Here is a 19024-nt window from a genome sequence, read left to right as displayed (position 1 = left end):
AAAGCCTTGTGAAGAAGATGCAGTCGCTGAGGTGACCATATTATTTAGAACAAGTAGTGGTAGATTTTATGATAATATTTTACATAGTTTGCTAGATTTGATATAGGTAGATTTGATATATGTGAATGTCAGTTATATGGAAATGGCTGAATAAAATTGGGTACCATATCACAACAGTTTCTATTTTGGACAGTATGTATCAAAAACCTGAAGACTGGAAATGTGTGTATTGGAAAAATACTCTGTTTGCAGTTTCTAGGGCAAAACAATAATTGTTGTATTTCAATCCAATAGGTGAAAATAGTGGAGAACTTAAAAGATCCTGGAGAGAAAGAAATGGCTGCTGAGGTCAGCAGTCCCACCAGCCCATCAGACCTGGCCAAGCTGGAAAGCACAGTCCTACCCATTCTTGAGGCCCAGGGGACCACACAACTAAAGGATGAGGAGGAACAACTAACAGACACCCTGAAGACCAGACGTAAATTAGAGGTGCTTCCTCTCTCACCTGACTCACCCAGCTCAGATGATGACCGAGACCTTTCTGAGAAGAATACCAAAGGTACTACAAAGAAAAAGCTACTTGTTCCCATGGATGTCAGGGCAGATTCTCTTGATGATAGCAGTGAAAGCTTTGGAAAAGAAAGCCCGATGTCTGGAGATGATGAGGAATTTATTCGAAAACAGATAATGGAAATGAGTGAAAATGAGGATGCGTCCCCATCTGATGAGGAGAACGTCATCAGACGCAAGATAAGAGAGAATGAGAAGAAACAAATGGAAGAGAAGACAACTGAGGCTGTAGAGAGGAGTACATCAGGAAAAGTCAGGCGACTTACCAAGAAAAGCACTATAAGTCCGGATGATGAGGAGGATAAACAAGTATGTGGCTCATTGGATAAAACTAATATACACAAAGAGGAGGGGCAAGACCTGAAGGAAGGGAGTGGTACTGGAGTTCGCAAATTCCGAACTATGGAACTGAATTCAACCAGCAGCCCGATGCGTATACCTAATGATGATGGAGAGCCTGAAATGGAAAGCCTTACAGACTCTCCAGATGATCGGTCTAGAGGTGAGGGGTCATCTAGTCTACATGCATCCAGCTTCACTCCTGGGACATCCCCAACATCCATTTCATCACTGGATGAAGACAGTGACAGTAGTAGTCCCAGCCATATCCGTTCTGGTGAGGGTAAGCAACACAGGAAAGCCAAACACAGACAACCTGGTCAAATGCTGCCAACCATTGAAGACTCTTCAGAAGAAGAAGAGTTACGGGAAGAAGAGGAGCTGCTCATGGAGCAAGAAAAACAAAAGGGATCAGGAAAAAAGTCGAAGAAAGACAAAGAAGAGATTCGAGCCCAGAGGAGGCGAGAGCGTCCAAAGACACCACCAAGCAACCTTTCCCCCATTGAAGATGCCTCACCAACTGAGGAACTGAGGCAAGAAGCTGAGATGGAGGAAATCAGACGATCATCCTGCTCTGATTTCTCCCCCAGTATTGAATCGGATTCTGAAGGATTTGAAATCCATGCTGCAAAGATCGCGGCAGTTCAGAAAACCTATCAACTTCCTATATCAGTATCTCTTAACTCCCCAACAGATGATCAAAATATTGATCAACCACAGAAAAAAACTCTCAAAACTGCTGATGAGGCATATGAGGAAATTATGCTGAGGGCTAAGTCTCCAACGCTTGACAAAGGCGAGATTCAACCGGGAAAAGAGTCACTTTATGGGGGCATGCTGATTGAAGACTATGCCTATGCATCTCTTATTGACAATTCAACAGCGGATCTGTGTGAGCCGGAGAAAATTGTTGTTCCTGCTCAGCCCAAAACACTGAGATCACCAGATGAAGTTTATGAAGACATGATAAAGAAAAGGAAGGAATTCATGCAGCTGGAGCAGGAATATCAAAATATGCATCCAAAAATGGAAAGCACTAATCCAGAAATTGTGTTGCAACCTGCTGAGAATACATTTTCCAAAAGCACCACAGTAACGTTAGGCAAAGATGGGAAGCCCTTGTTGGATGCAGAAACTGCCTATGAAGAGCTAATTAAAAGAGGGCTGACTCCTGGAACAAGTCCAACTCAGCAGGAGCCAGAAGTGGAAGCTACTGCATCTAGAAGAGCACTCCACCCTATTCCAGACTTAAAGGTGACACAGTGCTCTTCAGGAGAGTTGTCCTCTGATGACGAGAGTATGATTAAAAAGGAGGAGAATATAACTGCAATATCAGACAAACCAGCAGCTATGGAAACTGAGCTTGTGACAGTGTTTTCTGAGTCCCCTCCATCATCCACATCATATCAGCAACCTCATACCACAATCACAGAATCACAGGTTGATGTTGTTGACTTATCTAGTGCACTTTCCAAAACATCAGTCCCAATAATAGCCAGTGTTTCACCCTTGCCCACAGTCCCCCAGTACACACCCAGTATTTCTAGCGTTGTGTCAACTGCCCCACCTTTACCTCCCAAGCCTAGCGTCCTGCGTCAGGCTAATTCTCAGGAAAAAGCAGAAGTACCTGTTGCACCACCACTGCCTCCTCCCACCCCACCAAAACCTACTGTTTTTCCAAGAAAAGCCCCAGTTCCACTTCCACCTCAGACTTCAGCAACTCCAATCAGGCCAGAGATAATGGCTATGACTCCAGCCCAAGGGTCACCTACAAGACAAGCAGTTACACCAATGTACAAGCCACACGTTCCCCCTCCTGTTGCCCCAAAGCCATCCATTCATGCAGGGATTGGAGATAGCCACCGACCAGGACATGTTGTCAAACCACCAATTGCACCAAAGCCCGGCTCACAGCCTTCTTCACCTGCCCATGTCCCACACCCACCAAGACCCACTGTACTTACCACTGGTCCGACTGACATAGCTCTGAATTTGAGTCCTTCGTCTGAGAGCAAGCCGTTTCAACCCTCCCCTAAGTCTCCTTCTTCTCCAAGATATGCCAGCAATCTTCGTGACACATATGTCGTCATCACACTACCATCTCAGCCCAGCTCTCCAGTAGACAGTATCTCAACTCAAGCTCCCTCTAGCCCTGGCCCAGTATCTCCTTCACGCCAATCTCAGCCCCAAAGCTATCACCAACCCCAACCTCAATCTTACCCACAACCAACCCCTCCTCAAACAACCAGAGTGCCTCTGGCATACACACGGGTCACAGAATCCATTGAAAGTCAAGAGTTTTGTGGCACAGAAAAACATGTGTCTAGTTCTTGTCATATAATTGAGGCTATATCTGCCTCTGCACAGCCACCTGTGGTTAGGCCTAACCTGATCTCTCAAGTGGTCACGACAGAAGTCCAAAGAACCACTGTCTCTGTGGTTCATGAAAGGACACAACCGCCAGTGCCAGCTCCAAGGGCAAATGGTGTCCCAATTTCAATGGAGAAACCTAAGCCCCAATTGCCAGCACAGAATGGACAGGCCATCCAACCTTCTGAGGTGGTAGATCTTAGGACTATGAAGGTGATCCCACAATCAGACATGAATGGTGTGGATCTGTCTGCTGGCCCAGACTCAAGACGTCAGTCCTTTACAACTGAAGTCAGTCGTCAGAACAGTGCAGTGCAGTCTCCTGTGGTCAATCTCAGTGCTGAATCATCCACTGTTTCTATAGTGACTGATAGTATCACAATTGTGACCTGTGCTGCCACAATGGAACAATGTGACAATGTAGAGACCTCTCAAGTATCTTCATTGCCCCTTCAGTTAACAAAAAATAAAGGATTTGAACCCGTTTCTCAAATCATATATCGGCCAATTGATTCTCAGCCCTCAACTCCTGTTGGTGTAGAAATCCCTATTAACCTCTCAGTCGGATCAAGCACATGTGGAGGAACTTTCCAGACCACTCCTGTCACTATTGCACCCACTTGTATTGCAGGTTGTGTTGCCAATGGATTAACTACGGGCGCCACAACTGTGGCTGGAGCCGTTGACCTTAGCACAACAAAACCATTCAACACTATGGTATTGGTGGATGCTGCCTCTGCAGAAGTGGTTACAGCTGTAATCACAGATGACGATGGCAAACCAGTGGATCTGACTGCAGGAAAAAGAGCTGTATGCTGTGATGTTGTGTACAATCTACCATTTGCAGGAAGCTGCACTACTCAGCAACCTACTACACCTCTGCCTGAAGATCGTTTTGGATATCGTGATGACCATTACCAGTATGACCGATCTCCTTACGGCATGAGAGGGTTTGGTGGAATTAAACCATCGATGTCAGACACTAACCTAGCCGAGGCTGGCTTGTTCTTTTACAAGAGTAAAAACAGCTATAATTTCAGCGTTACCACAGAGGGTGCAGTAGATCTTACCTCAGCAAAGATTTCTGATGCAGGTCAGTGCAATGACATTGCAGACTTGTCACTCAAATGTCACTTTGAACTGCCTCAACTCATTCATGGCTAATGTGGCATTTTTTTTGTCTGTCTTTTGCTTTTGTTTAATTTTTGCATGGACTATTCATTTTTTTGTTTATTGATTTGATCATTTTTTTGCCCTTTTGCCGTAATATGTTTGCATGTGCCTGCATGCTGTTACTGTACATCTTGTTGAAACTTTTTGCACTTCTCAACATTGGATTTTTTTCCCTTTTCCAATTTTTTTCATTATTTGGATATGGCATGGCTTGCTTCAACTTTGAATAAGTCTGCATTATTTGGACTCAACTGATATTTTTGACTTTTAACAGGTGAAGCTGTTGACTACTCCAAGAAAGGGACTTACGCCGGAATGACAATCCCACCGTATTCCCAAACCAGAGTCACAAGTGCTGTTGGTACACTCTTTGGTACAAGCAGTGTCTTAAGGTCATCAAATGGGGTGGTATATTCCTCTGTTGCAGCACCAATTCCATCTACGTATGCTATTACCACCCAACCTGGGTCTATCTTTAGTACAACACACAATACGCTTTCAGGTATGCATACCAGCGATACAATGCCTTCCCTGTCCAACCTCCAAAACTTACCACTAACAAGGTCCCATAGTTTTCTGTCCACCATCTCCTCTACTGCAATAGAGGAACAAGGAGATGCCCCACTTAATCTGGAGATCTCTAGAGGCAGTAGTACTGCTGCCGTCGGCATAGGAACCACCTCTTTATCCCTTGACAGCTACACCGATGAATCCCTGGAGGCCATAGCTGCTTCATTGGAGGCTCTGTCTTCACCCATGCTTCCTGGGGATGGCCAGTATCAGGTAGAGCGTGAGAGGCTAGAGATGGAGAAACTCAAGCAACAGCGCTTGGCTGAGGAATTGGAGTGGGAGCGCCTCGAAATTCAACGGTTCCGAGAGCACGAACAACTTTTGGTGCAGAAGGAACTGGAGGAGCTGCAGTCCATGAAGCAGCATATCCTGAACCAACAAGAAGAGGAAAGACAGGCTCACCTTATGATGCAGAAAGAAACATATGCCCAACAACAGCAGCAGCTTGAACAGATTCAGAGACTCCAAGAGCAGCTGCGCATGCAACTGGAAGAACAAAAGCTTCGTCAGATGTACCCGGGTGGGGACCTACCAGGGCATGGCGTGCAGGAGGCAGTTGTCTTAGGACCTGATGGCACAGTACTGTCCCGAAAGATCACAGATAGTGGGTGCCAGACAGATGAAGAGGATGAGGCAGTCAGCAAAGCTTACACAGCAGGGAGAAAAAAGAGAAGTGCTAAAAAGAGTGTTGACAGTTGTGTGCAGACTGATGATGAAGATCAAGATGAATGGGAGGCTCAGACCAGAAACCGACAAAACCGGCCACGCACTGCCAGGGGTGATAGGGGTGGGCAGTCAGAGATGTCTCTTAAAGCCCACACTGAGATTTCTATACAAACAGATACAGAAGGGAACATTCGAATGGACACCAGGGTGGAGCTGTCTGACTCTGAAAAAACCTCACCAAAGAAACGACCCACCCCCTTAGAAATAGGCCAGTCTCCTAACCTCAAAGTGGATTCCTCTACGCTTCAGGCTCCTCCAAAATCTCCCAATGTACTCTATTCCCCCATATCTCCATGTATCTCCCCAAGCAAATCCCTTGAGTTTGTATCCTATGAGAAATCATTGGGTGATACAAGCCCCCAAAAGCTAAGAGGAAGTACGGATCCATCAAAAACCTCTCCAGCAAGTCCCAGGGGACCCAAAGCCATGCAGAGATCCATGTCTGACCCAAAGCCCATGAGTCCAACAGGAGACGAAAGGGCAACATGTGGCACCCAGTTTGGTGATACTGTAAGTATTATCACCTAGTACATCGTCATTAATATGAGAACACAAGCACGGGCTAAGATTAGGTTTATTTTAACTTTAAGAATATTGTGTTTTTTACATTTTAAATGGTTCTTTGGGTTAAAATGTGAAAAACTGATTTAGATGTTTTGGAAAGTAGTTTCAAGCTTGTACATAAGAGTCCTAATCATTGTCTTCTTCACTTTTTCTACAGGGTAAAGGCTCGGGTGGCACACCAACAGGAACTCAAAAGAAGGTGAAGAGGACTCTCCCCAATCCACCGTCAGAGGATGAGTCAACAACAACTGGTCAGACAGCATACACCACTGGTTCGGCCCGTCGAAGAATGTGCCGCAATTCCAACATGGCACGTGCTAAGATCCTGCAAGATATTGATCGTGAGCTAGATCTTGTTGAACGCGAGTCTTCCAAGCTCCGCAAAAGACAAGCTGAGCTCGATGAGGAGGAGAAAGAGATTGATGCCAAGCTTAGGTACTTGGAGATGGGCATTAATCGTAGAAAAGATGTGCTACTAATTGAGAGAGAGAAGAGAGAAAGGGCATATTTACAGAGTGTTGCGGAGGACAGAGACTACATGTCAGACAGTGAGGTTAGTAACATCCGAGAGACAAGGGGTGGGCTTGGAAGTGGTGAAGACGATGAGATTGAAAGTCATGGTCTTGAACGTCCCAGAACAGCTCCCCAGTCAGAATTGGATGACTTTGTCCCACCTCAAACCAAGCATGAGTATGAGAAATACAGCCAGTACCAATACAATCAAAGCCAATACCAGCAGTCTCTCTACCAAACCCCCCAGTCCTACCAATCCCATTCTCTCTACTCCTCTGTCCCCTCGCTCAGTAGCTCTCAGCAGCAGAGTTACCACCAGATGCTCCTGTTGCAGCAGAAAGCTGCCAGACAAGCAGCCCTCCTATCAGAGCTGGATGCAACTAAATATGAGGTCATTAGCCGCCAGCCTGATCCCACATCATCAGCATACCTGGGAGTCACATATGACAAATATGGCAACCACCTTGACCTCAGAGCCTTGGATGTTGGAAGTATAGCACGCAGCCCCATGTCAACTGTCTCTGATTCCTATTATACAGATGTAGATCCCCATACACCTCGGAGTTACATGCTGTTGGAAGATGCTGCAGAACTGGCTAAGGGCTCCACTGGTATGTCTTCATCTTACAGTCTGGCTGAGAGGGAGCTGGCCAAAGCAGAGAAACTGCTGCGTAGGAGTGCTGCAGATCTGGGGTCTACGGACTATCTGGGATCCACCTCTAGACTCCATACTTTTGGAAAGACTCCTGATGAAGAGGATACAATGGAGGAACCTTACGAACTAAAACTTCTGAAGCAGCAGCTTAAGCAAGAGTTCAGGAGAAGTACTGGTGGGACAGAAAACATAGACCAATTGACAGGCCTCTCCCAGCACTACTATACCCCGAGTTCTAGCCTTTCTAGTTACTCCCAAAGACACTATCCAAAGACCGACAAGTACAGTATCAGCCGACTTACTCTAGAGAAGCAGGCAGCTAAACAGCTCCCAGCATCAATGCTGTACCAAAAACACAAGGCACCATTGATTGATCCTAAGATCTCCTCCAAGTACTCCTCAATTACAGATAACAGGGGTTTGGAGACAGACTATACCAGCTATCTTGGTTCTACCAGTGCAGCTACAAGATCCAGCCGACTCTCGCAAGATGAGATTACCTTCGGCCTTCGTAAGAATATTGCAGAGCAACAAAAATACCTGGGGTCCACCTTGGGTGCCAACTTGGCTGGGTCACTAAATTTAGGCCAGAGCCTAGGTTTGGATTCTGCTTATCCTAGTGGTAGTCGCTCAAGACCCTCATCCAGACCCACATCTTGCTATGGCCTGGACTTGTCTATTAAAAGAGACCCTTCAAGCTCTTCACTGAGGCTTAAAGGGGATGGTGAAACATCTGGAGATGTACCAAGCTATCAAACCCCGTCTGGTCGAACCAAACCTACCAGCCTTCCCATTGTGCAAAGTGGCCGTGGCCGATTACCCATAGTGGCCCAAAACTCGGAGGAAGAGAGCCCATTGAGCCCTGTTGGGCAACCTATGGGCATGGCCCGTGCATCAGCGGGCCCTCTACCGCCCATCTCAGCTGATTCAAGGGACCAGTTTGGTTCCTGCCTGTCCTTGCAGGACTGTCAGCAGCAGCAGCAACATATCAGGGAAGAACCAACGAGGGGTAGGGGTTATGTGCTGCTGGATGACCTTCAGGGCACCATGTCAGATAGTGAAGGTAAAAAACAGACTTGTCACATTGTCAATATTTTCCTGTTTAAAGTGTCATTCTTTAGAGTGTCTGGCTATGGTTTATTTTCCATGTGTATAATATTAAGCTTTTGTGTATTTGTTGAAAGTCTGCATGTGTCTTACCTTAACTTTGGTGAATGTATTGTCTTTTTCTTTTCGGGTGTCTGTACTTTTGGTCAATCAGTTGAGATCTGGTGTACATGCATGCCTTTGTACATTTTTCTCTATTTCTTATCAAGTGTGCTTGGGTGTATCTTAATGCATGCCCTGTATTTCTGTCTGCATGTCAGATATTGTGTAACATTTTCTCACAATAGACTGTTTGACATTGTATGGTCTCTTTGTTTCAGCTACATTTGGTGGGAGGTTCCCTTCCTCAAATGACAATTGCTCACTCGTGTGCATTTTATTTATATAACGCAGACATTTGTAGCCATTTCAACTTTAAAAAAAATGTTTTAATAGTATTTAAAATCTTGCTTGGAGGACACAATACTTCGAAAGTTAAGTCAGATTTTGATCATTTCCCCCCACAAATGATACACTGAGAAAGTGCCTCCCCTAGTTAAATGTTACATATTTGGTACAAAGTTCTGTCAAATGAACCAGTTCTTTAACAATTGGTATTCAAAATAACAGTATACTGTAATAACACAGCCAATTAACTATATTTAGGGATGCTACAGTAACTGATGTGCAATGTGGATATTAGATAGTTTTGGTGTATTTCATCCTATAACAATGTAAATATGTGGGTTGAATTATTGTTTTTATGAGACCAGGCTATAGGCAAGATCAAAACGTTACGTAACTCTAATAACACAGTTAGAAAATATTAATTTAAAGCAGGATAGTCATATTTTTTTAAATGCATGATATTTGGTTGCAACACTTGTACGTAATAAATATAAACATTGAATTTGCATGTCTTGTTGTGAATACTTGTTTTTATTCTGACAAATTAGTAAGTTATTGCATGTAACATCTTTATACTGCATGTCCAGGGTTATACTATTTTTTTTGCATTTTTCCAATTTTAAAACAGGAAACGGTTTTAAAAACTTTGTAAAAACATTCACTTGTACTGCTTTATCAATTTTTTCTTGATACAAACTGAAAGCATACAGTCATCACTACATTTCTGAATTGTGAATAGTCTCTTGTTCCAACACGAACAATCTTTTGGTTTTGATTCAAGCAAAACATAAGGTTTGGGTAAATCTCAGTGTATTGCTGTTTTGCTTAGTACAAGCCATCAATTCAATATTTTATTCAATATATGTAACCCATAGTCATGACTAAAACCATTTTATCAAACTAATTCATGTGTTTGATAGAGTTCTTGCAGCAACAACTTGGTCGGTTTCTAAGCTGATTACATTGTTAGTATCTGAAAAGGGAAGCACAATGTGATAGTTACAGTACATTAAGATACTAATAAAGGTACAATTGTTCATCTCTTTGACTTAAACATCATACAGCATAACCACTAATATATTTATATGGATCCGATAATCTTTCAATGTAAATCCATTTGCCTTGATTCCAGCCCTAAGTGATTCCCTGATGGCTTTGAACAGAGACGATGCAACCAATGGTAGAGTATTAGTTCAGTTCTCTAGTCATCCACCCGTTAACATATTAACCTGCACCTCAAGTCAAATACACATCACCATAAAATGATGACCAATTGTTGGGGAGGTTTAAGACACTTTGATTTGCAATATACAAACAAGTTTCAATGATTTTACATTGTAGAAATCTCATATAGTATAAATATCATATGGTAATACTGTACTGATAATCAATGTTTTAGAAGAAACACATTCACTTTCCTAACAATTGGAGTAACATTTATATTCATAGAAAACCTTGTGTAGGTTTAAATAATGCCAACATATATACTGCAATAACCTTATTTATTTTCTCTGTCAAACTGCATTTGTTTCTGCCTGTGTACAGATGTTGTGTTGCTTGGCATCCTTTCTCCTTTTCACAAGAAAATTAACAAATGTATCAACTTTTTCTCTGGACCTCGTTTTCCTGTTATTTATTTTTTGTACTCACAATCACAAGTATAGACTTTTCATTAATTTAATTCTGCCCAATGACATGCACTTATGTATTATTATGTAATAGTATAGAGACTGAAGAAGCTCATTCTCTATACAGTGAGATGACAATGTCTAAGTTCCCAGATTAATTCATTAAGTGGTGCTTGTTTTTATCCCTGAAGCCTACCACCTTAGACGAGAGGAGACAGACTGGTTTGACAAACCTAGGGACGGACGATCAGAGAATGGACAAGAGAAGAGACAGGTGAAACAGGAAACACACACACACACACACACACACACACACACACACACACACACACACGCTAACCCTAACCCAGACACTATAGAAAAGTTTTCACGTGTACTAAATACCAAGTCCAAGTCGTAATGAAATGCATACACTCACACCCAATCACCTGAATATATATATTTGGCTGTCCATGTTGCATTTACCTTGAACATTCATTAAATCTCACCATTGTGTATGGGCCACAGGGGAAAGGTCTGTACTACCCCTTCCCTCACCTCAGGGTCAAACTGCTGAGGGATCCCAAAGACCGCAGTGTCTCAGGTAAAGTACCACAATTTACTACATTTCAATCAATGAGAACAAAAACAGCATGCACAGAGCATTTATTACAACTGAATGTGTTATTGACTCTGATGCATGCATTAGATTGTATTGACCCCATTGCTTACTGAGTGTAAGCAATGGGGTCAATACAGCACAGACATTGTTCACCATTAATTTCATATTAATGTTTATAAAATACAAAATTACTTAAAAAGAAAAAAAACATTAATATATTGTATAATGTATTCCCATTAGGTTAACAGAGCATGACTAGTGTGCTTCATGCATTCTGTTTGATATTCATGCCAGATCTCAACAAACTGGCGAGTCACTTCCCCTGCCATTACGTTCCATCACACCATTCCTCCAGGCTCAAAGCAAGCAGACATTTCATTTCTTGGCATCCCTTTTGATTTGGACCTTTTCCACACTCATCAGTCATTGCTATGCTCAAAATGGCGTATCCCTCACTCAGGATTATCTTACTCAAGTAACAACACAGCCCACAAAGGAAGCATTTTGTCTAAAAGGAAACAGTGCTAAACAAAGTAATTTTATTCTATCTTCTATGGCCATGTTTTATAGTGTAATATAAAGGAGGTTCTGCTTTGTGTAGGTAAACACCTTTGTGTGTGTGACATGTGGAGGGACATGATATGTGATTTTTAGTTAATCAATTATTTGAAGTTACATATTTTGGTTTGGTTTAGCAGTATATGTTGCCATATGTTCTCCTTTTATCTGTGTTGTTTAAAAAAATGAATCGATGTTGAATGCCAATGAGACTAGTGACTAATTGATATTGTCTATGAAAATGCCACTCACCAGTCACTGCTTTTGGTCTTAAACAGGAAATGGTCTGGGTATCCGTGTGGTTGGAGGGAAAGAAGTCCCTGGCAGTAATGGAGACATTGGCGCCTATGTTGCCAAAGTCCTACCTGGTGGAGCTGCAGAACAAACAGGAAAGATTCTTGAAGGTAAGCTCATCTACCAACTTAAACTTCTAAAGATATTAGCTTAGCTTAGCACAGACTGTAAACAGAGGGAAGCTAGCCTGGATCTGCCCATAAGTAATGTAACACAATCTGTCTTCCAGGATCTCCAAAGCTCACTGATTCACATTCAATGTCCCTTTTTAAAACAATGTTTAAAAACATCTGATTATAAGGGGTTATGTCCCTATTTCTTGGACTTTAGTTCATATACAGTAGCTTAAAACCGCAACAGCTACAGTTTGCTGTTTTGAAAAGTAACCATTATGCACTAATCCCTATGACCTGTGATTTCACCCACACACATCTCACTGACAACACCTCGGGATGTTGTTGTGTGGTATAACACATTTCATGAGGTTGGAACAGCTGACCCTCCCAGTCCACCTGTCTGATCACGGTCCCCTTTAATATCTGCGTTGAGACACATTGAGGGTGTCAGACATTTGGTAGAGCTGTGCCTTTTTGCTCTTGTTCGTCTCTTTCCTTATCCTTTAACAATACTTTTAAATTGTTGTTTTTTCACACTTTTTTAGCAAGACAATCTCAAGGTTTCGTGTGAAATCCTGCATAATCCAAAAAGGCAAATCCAACAAATACAGTTGTAAACAATGTTGGGAATATTAAGGCTCTTTATAACATAGTGGGAGTCCCTAATATAATTTGATATGCGTCTTCAGCCATGCTAGCCAATCTGTGACGCACTAATTAAGCCTGGCTTAATACTAACATCACATGCTAAAATACTCACAATGACAATGCCATTGCAGATGTTTCACAGGTGTAAAGTTCAACATGTTCATCTTCTGAGTTGAGCACATTGGCACGTTAACATTTGCCATTTGCTAATTAGCACAAAGTGCAGCTGGGGACGATGAGAGTCTTATCAGTTTTGCAGGTATTGCAAATTCAAATGTTGACTTGATGATGTTGCCAGATACCACACAGTTTGATGTTCCCCAATGTTATTATAACATGTTCTCTTGGGATCTTTAGTATCTGTTGTAAATTTCACAGCAATCTGGAGAAGATTTCACAGCAATACATGCCTCTTTGACAATGCCATCAAAGAGCCACACGGGTAGAGTGTCTCGAAAAAATACAACTATATAATATAAACCAATTTTTAACACTGAATGAAAAATAGATGAGGATCACTTCAGATCAAATTAGAAATACAATCAATACCTAGGGCCATTTTTCTGTATAGTAACAACATCATGTTATCATTAAACGAGATCCTTATGAGAATGGGCCTATCATAGGCCCAGGCACTGGATGTGTTAGGGCCTCCGTATAGCTTTCACCTACACAGTCTCACTCAAAGGGAGACATACTAGCAAGGAAGAGAAAAATACAAGGAGGCACAAATAAAACTCCAACGAGACACACAATTACTATTATTATTGTTTCACACTGTTACTTTTAATTGATTTCTACCAATGAATAAAGCAGTAGGTTCAGTAGAGTTATATATCCATCCTCTGCTTCTGCTTTAATCCTTTGCTACCTGTTACTGTTATCATTGTACAAAAAGAAGACAGTGTTCTTAGACCCACGGATAACTCAACCACGATAATGGCCGTAACCCCGTCATCAACACCGAGCAGAATGGCTGCAAAGTACTTTGCTTCTGCCAGTGGAAACACGGCCTCTCACCTTCTGTGGTGTGAATACAGAGAAACGCTGTCATACTCAAAAAGTGTAGCTGCTCCGTGTCACTGAGCGTACGAATACATGCTTGTTTGTCTCATCACTAGAATTCAAGTTTCTTTGAATGTGTGCAAACTGCAACACACATGTAAACCACAAAGTGTGAACAATTTGATTAATAATATTATGGTGAAACTACAATAGCCACCCTGTCACTCACACATGCAGCTCGAGAATATCGTCGCAAACGGAGCCTCCTGATGAGCTGTTTAAGGCCTTGTAAGTCCTGCTCGTGTGCAGTGGGTTTGCTGTGCTGTGTGGATTCATATAAGCTTTCACTGCTGCATTAAATGTAAAGATATGATCAGTCCTCTCTAAGAGACATTTGTCTTTGCTGATAGAGATGAGTGGAACTAGTTTTCTGATTGGATTGGGTGTTCTTTCCAGGCCATAATGCTTCACGTTAAAATTTCCCCACAAGTTATATCACTGAAATAACATGAAGCCATTTCCAGGGTGCTTTTAAACCAGTTCTGTGCCCGAGTGCTCCACGAGCAGCCTGTCACACAGCTGCTGTTTGGGCTGCCACCAGCATGTATCGCTCCAGTTTTGGCTTGCAGTCTGATGCATGACGTTTGAGTACAAAAATCAAAGTATTCTTTTTTTTACCGTATATCTAATCAAATAATGGATGCTAGACCCTAATCTGGTCCAACATTTTGGTGAACGAAAATTGAATTTAAAAATGAATTGATCCCTTTACAGACGTTCTTTAAAGTTGTTGTATTTCTGATCGCTTTTTTTGTGCATGCAACTGTGGTGCCATTGTGTATTTGTGAATAGGAATGCAAGTCCTGGAGTGGAGCGGTGTTCCTCTGACGGGGAAAACCTATGAAGAGGTACAAGGGCTGGTTGGGCAGCCATGCAACGAGGCAGAAGTGTGTGTCAGACTGTGAGTATAACCTTTGTACCATTCCATCTCCCTTATCTGTATTCTATTATTAGCAATCCACACTCATCCTGTCACGTATTTATTGTCTTCCTCATTCTGTAATCATCAGCATGATCTTACATTTCGTGCCTCTTCATTTCCCTGATGTCATCGTCTGTCTTTTTCCAGGCATTGTCATGACCGCCACACATTAGATATTGAATTCAAAGAAACAATATGCCTTTAAAATATTACAGGATTTCCGTTTAAAATGTTTAAAAGTTAGTCATGATTGCTAACTATGCCCACCTTGATTTTAGTAAGTAAGTCATCGTCATCTTCTATATAGTTCTTGAGTTGTTTTTTTCTTTTTTCTTGAGTTTTAATTATCTTAATTATATGTGATTATATTTTCCTTTTCTGTCAGTGACCTCAACATGCTGGCAGACTCTGACCGTTCTGACCACCTGGATTTCCAGGAGCACAGCAAAGGTGAGCGACAGTATTTCTTTAACTCCAACCCCAACATGCAATTGCTGCTTCTCTCCTCCCCCCAAACTGTCTCTGTCTTCTCAGTATTTCCCTATTAACTTTCGTCTCCTGCAAGTTTTAGACACCCTTGTCATATCGCTTTCATCAACAATTCTCTCTCTTCTTAAGTTCAGCTATACATTTCTTGTGGCCTATTTCCTTTTTCTGTCTGCATAACAGACCATGAGATTATTCTCAAAAGTGCTACCATTCTTTACAGCCTTTCATATCCAACTTAAAATTGTGTCTTTGTGATTTCCGTCGCCCTCTTCCTGTGTGCGCCTTTGCGTAATGATGCTGGTGTGACCCCTGTTTAGGTGACAGACCTCCCAGGTCTCCAGGTGTTGACCCCAAGCAGCTGGCGGCTGAGCTGCAAAAGGTGTCCCAGCAGCAGGGTCCCACCTCCACCTCTTCCTCCGGCCTGCCCCCCACCACCTCATCGACCTCCAGCCCCGGACAGCCGGGATCACCGTCCGTCAGCAAGAAACGCCACAGCAGCAAGGCGAGTCAGGGAGGGTTTGTTTGTCATGTTTAGCTTTGAATCATTTAAACTTATCTTTAAGAATTGGTATTTTTTTGGAGACACGTTACAGTATTTCCCTGTACTTTAAACAGTAGCTTTTTGGTTCATAAATCTCTTACAACATGATCCGTTTAACCTGTTCAAACATTTTTTTTCTATATGTTTATCTTTTTTTTATAAACTCCAAGTTCATTCAAATCTACCGAACAAGATAACTCTTGTTTTATTATGAAGGTAACATTAAGGAAATAATTTGACAATGCCAGTACGGAATTAATTATCAGATGTTGCCACTGGTGACTCATCTGAAATGAATATTAAAACAGAATAATCTATTCCAAAAATAAATTGTTTCACCTCAAATGCCGCATAAGGCTCAGTGCAGTGTTATGTACAGTATGTACAGTACACCCACCAGTTAACATTTAGTATCTGCCTCCAGATTTCTTCTAGCAGTATCTAAGCATGTTGCTCTTATTTCTTACAGACTGCAGAGGTAATGAAGACCCAGTCCTACCCCGTCTCTGGAGAGATACAGGTAGGTGACACAAAAGGATGAGCTCTGTAATGTTCAAGTTTAAATGCAAGCGTATTTAAAGTAATTAATGTTTCTCTCATTGAATAAATGCCAAAAATACAAAGCAAATCGAATTGTCTTTTATAGTTTCTCTCACCCAATGAAATTGAAACCATAGTAATCCAATGTGCTTCTTTTTGCAGCTTCAAATCCACTACGACAAGCAGCTCGGCAACTTGATCGTTCACGTCCTGCAGGCCAGAAACCTCGCCCCGCGGGACAACAACGGCTACTCTGACCCGTTTGTTAAAGTGTATCTCCTACCAGGGAGAGGGTGAGTCAAAGGCTTGGAACCCGCAAGCACACTTAAAATAGAGCAGGACGGAGTCAGTTCAGGATTAAATTATATGAAATAAGAAAAACATGTTTTAGATATTGTTCATTTAGAGAGAGATGTATAGCCTGGGACTGTTCTCATAATCCCTCTCAGAGAAGGATTTGAAGTTATAAACCTACTTCCACATCCAGACTACGAAGGCTTCTGAAGCTCAAACTTGATTTCCATTCATTTTAAAATCGATTTACGATTGATTTTGGCTTACCATGACATCTTTCAATGTGCAGCACATGCCTTTCCTTTGGTATCAATTCCATGGCACCTGTACACTGCACATCAGGTCCATCAAATGATACGTCTCACAATGTAGTTCCAGTGGCGTCGTGCGGTATGAACTTGCTACGGGACTCATTAGCCCTGTATCGCTACTGATTGACATCAACATGCACATGATATGAAGTTGATCGTGTTCTTGTGTTGATGTTACCCCGTTGATGGGAGTTCTACTGCAGGTGGGAGTGCAGTCAAAATCAATAGCTCTCATATTCACTTGCAATACGATCCGCACATTCTCATAAGTCCAGAGCTTTCTTTCTCACTGTGATTGCGCTGTAACTTAATTGACTCTCCACCTTTTCTGCTGTTTGAGGTCCCTTGAGAGAGTTTTTTTTTCCTGCCTGGAATCATTTCAGATAAAAGCAATGATGTACAGCTGTGGGCTTTGCAGCCGCCTACAGTTTGACATGTGCAGAACACAACCGTGTGTTTTAGATGGGCTTACGGTTACGTTAAAGGAACTGGGAGAGTGGCAACTGACTCAGAAGCCCTGCAGCCGCCTCAGGGAAAGCTGTTATGGAAACACGCACACGTGCAAATACCCATGTATATGCTGCATGTTTGTACACATGGACGCACTCACAACTGGCAGAGCACCGACTGCCATCCATACAGAGGCTTTTCAGTTGCATCACAGATTTCCTGGCAACCACATGGAGCTGTTGCAGTGAAACGGGTGGTTATAAATAAAAGTGTACCATAGCAACCAGGTAAGAGGGAAAATAATAGATGTAATTTGGCAAAGGCTATCCATATTTAGAGGCCAATGTGTATGAAGCTGGAATTATGCTTCTCAAGGCTCTGCATAAGTAAATCTACACGTCTTTTCAGACATGTGCACATGTTTCTTTCACACCAGTACCGATCATCCCTTTTCGTAAACCACAATGTAAAGATTGCATTATAGACAGGAGTTGTGTTTGGTGGCAGGTTTAAAGGTCTGAAAACATGTGTCTCCCCTATAACAGCGGTCCCCAACCTGTTTTCAGACAATTTTTTTTCACGGACCGGCCTTCAAGGTGCGGAGGATCAATGTGACAAAATAAATTCTTATGACCTGCTTAAAAACAGTACATAGCAAATACAACTCACCATTACGCTTGATTATTGCCACATAATATGCAGAGCGGGTGCGTGAGAATCATTTGGAGTGGTAAACCTGTATTTTAAGATGGACTCCTGATATTGTCTTTTAAATGCAGCTTTATTGTTCTTGGAAGTCGGAGGCTCTTCTGCTGATGTCTCCTCATTTGGGCCTTTCCCCCATTCCAAAGGAGCTCTCCAGCGACATTTGTTTTGTTTTTTTACTAATTTTTACTCGCTTGTCGGCTTGACTTATGTCAAGGACTCACAGACGGATGTGTCCGGTCATTTTTCAAAATAAAACATCTTTCAGACCTTGGTAATCAATGAAGAGAAGGTCCACCTTTACTCATATGAATGTGAGCTTCTGCAGCCAGGGGGACACTTCCTACAACTACGACACCTGGTCCTCTGCAGGCCTCTGTAACTTCCAGTTGCCCATAACACCCATTTTTAATCTGTGTGGTTTTGCAAAGATGTTTAGTTGTATCTCCGTAGAAGCATCATTTCCACTGAGGGAAAGTGTAAAGTTTGAGAAATGTCTGGAAATCTTTATCAAAAATGTTGCCCTGTAGGAATTTGTCACTCCATAAATTTCTGTATATCAGCCAAGATAATGTGTTAATCTTAGGACATTCACATTTTAAAATAATTTCAACTCTCCACAGCTGTTCCATGAGCAGCAGATTTCCACGATGGTTGCCAATGGATGCGTTTCATCACCTGAAAGCCCTCATGAGACACGAAAGCACAAATCCAATCCACCCCTGCAACACACCGCAGTTCCCCGTTCTTCCCACTAAACACACACCTAATAAATCCCGCAATAAAACTAAATCTACAGTGATCTCCCCTTTTCCTCATACACTCTCACAGTCCACAGACACTCTTTGAACCCCCACCATCCCTCTGACTATTGTTTCTGTATGTTGT

At 42.3% G+C, this 19024-nt stretch overlaps 1 protein-coding gene across 5 annotated transcripts in view; it reads left to right on the top strand.

Annotated features, from left to right (window-relative positions):
• pcloa (piccolo presynaptic cytomatrix protein a) overlaps positions 1-19024 on the top strand; it is a 52073-nt gene that overhangs the window by 21335 nt on the left and 11714 nt on the right. For 4 of the 5 annotated variants that reach the window (XM_068586693.1, XM_068586696.1, XM_068586694.1 and 1 more), the window contains exons 5-16: positions 295-4372; positions 4727-6258; positions 6470-8543; positions 10107-10154; positions 10794-10876; positions 11110-11185; positions 12040-12165; positions 14677-14785; positions 15192-15256; positions 15613-15797; positions 16306-16356; positions 16539-16669. In XM_068586693.1, coding sequence (XP_068442794.1) covers positions 295-4372; positions 4727-6258; positions 6470-8543; positions 10107-10154; positions 10794-10876; positions 11110-11185; positions 12040-12165; positions 14677-14785; positions 15192-15256; positions 15613-15797; positions 16306-16356; positions 16539-16669 — 8558 coding nt within the window. The remainder of the gene's footprint in view (positions 1-294; positions 4373-4726; positions 6259-6469; positions 8544-10106; positions 10155-10793; positions 10877-11109; positions 11186-12039; positions 12166-14676; positions 14786-15191; positions 15257-15612; positions 15798-16305; positions 16357-16538; positions 16670-19024) is intronic. The other variant, XM_068586695.1, reaches the window with a different exon arrangement.

This window comes from Clinocottus analis, unplaced genomic scaffold (genome assembly GCF_023055335.1).
Source record: "Clinocottus analis isolate CAN_PGR_092001 unplaced genomic scaffold, fCliAna1.0.p SCAF_20, whole genome shotgun sequence".
In the NCBI taxonomy this organism is placed as follows: domain Eukaryota; kingdom Metazoa; phylum Chordata; class Actinopteri; order Perciformes; family Cottidae; genus Clinocottus; species Clinocottus analis.
This window is presented reverse-complemented; position numbering and strand designations above follow the sequence as displayed.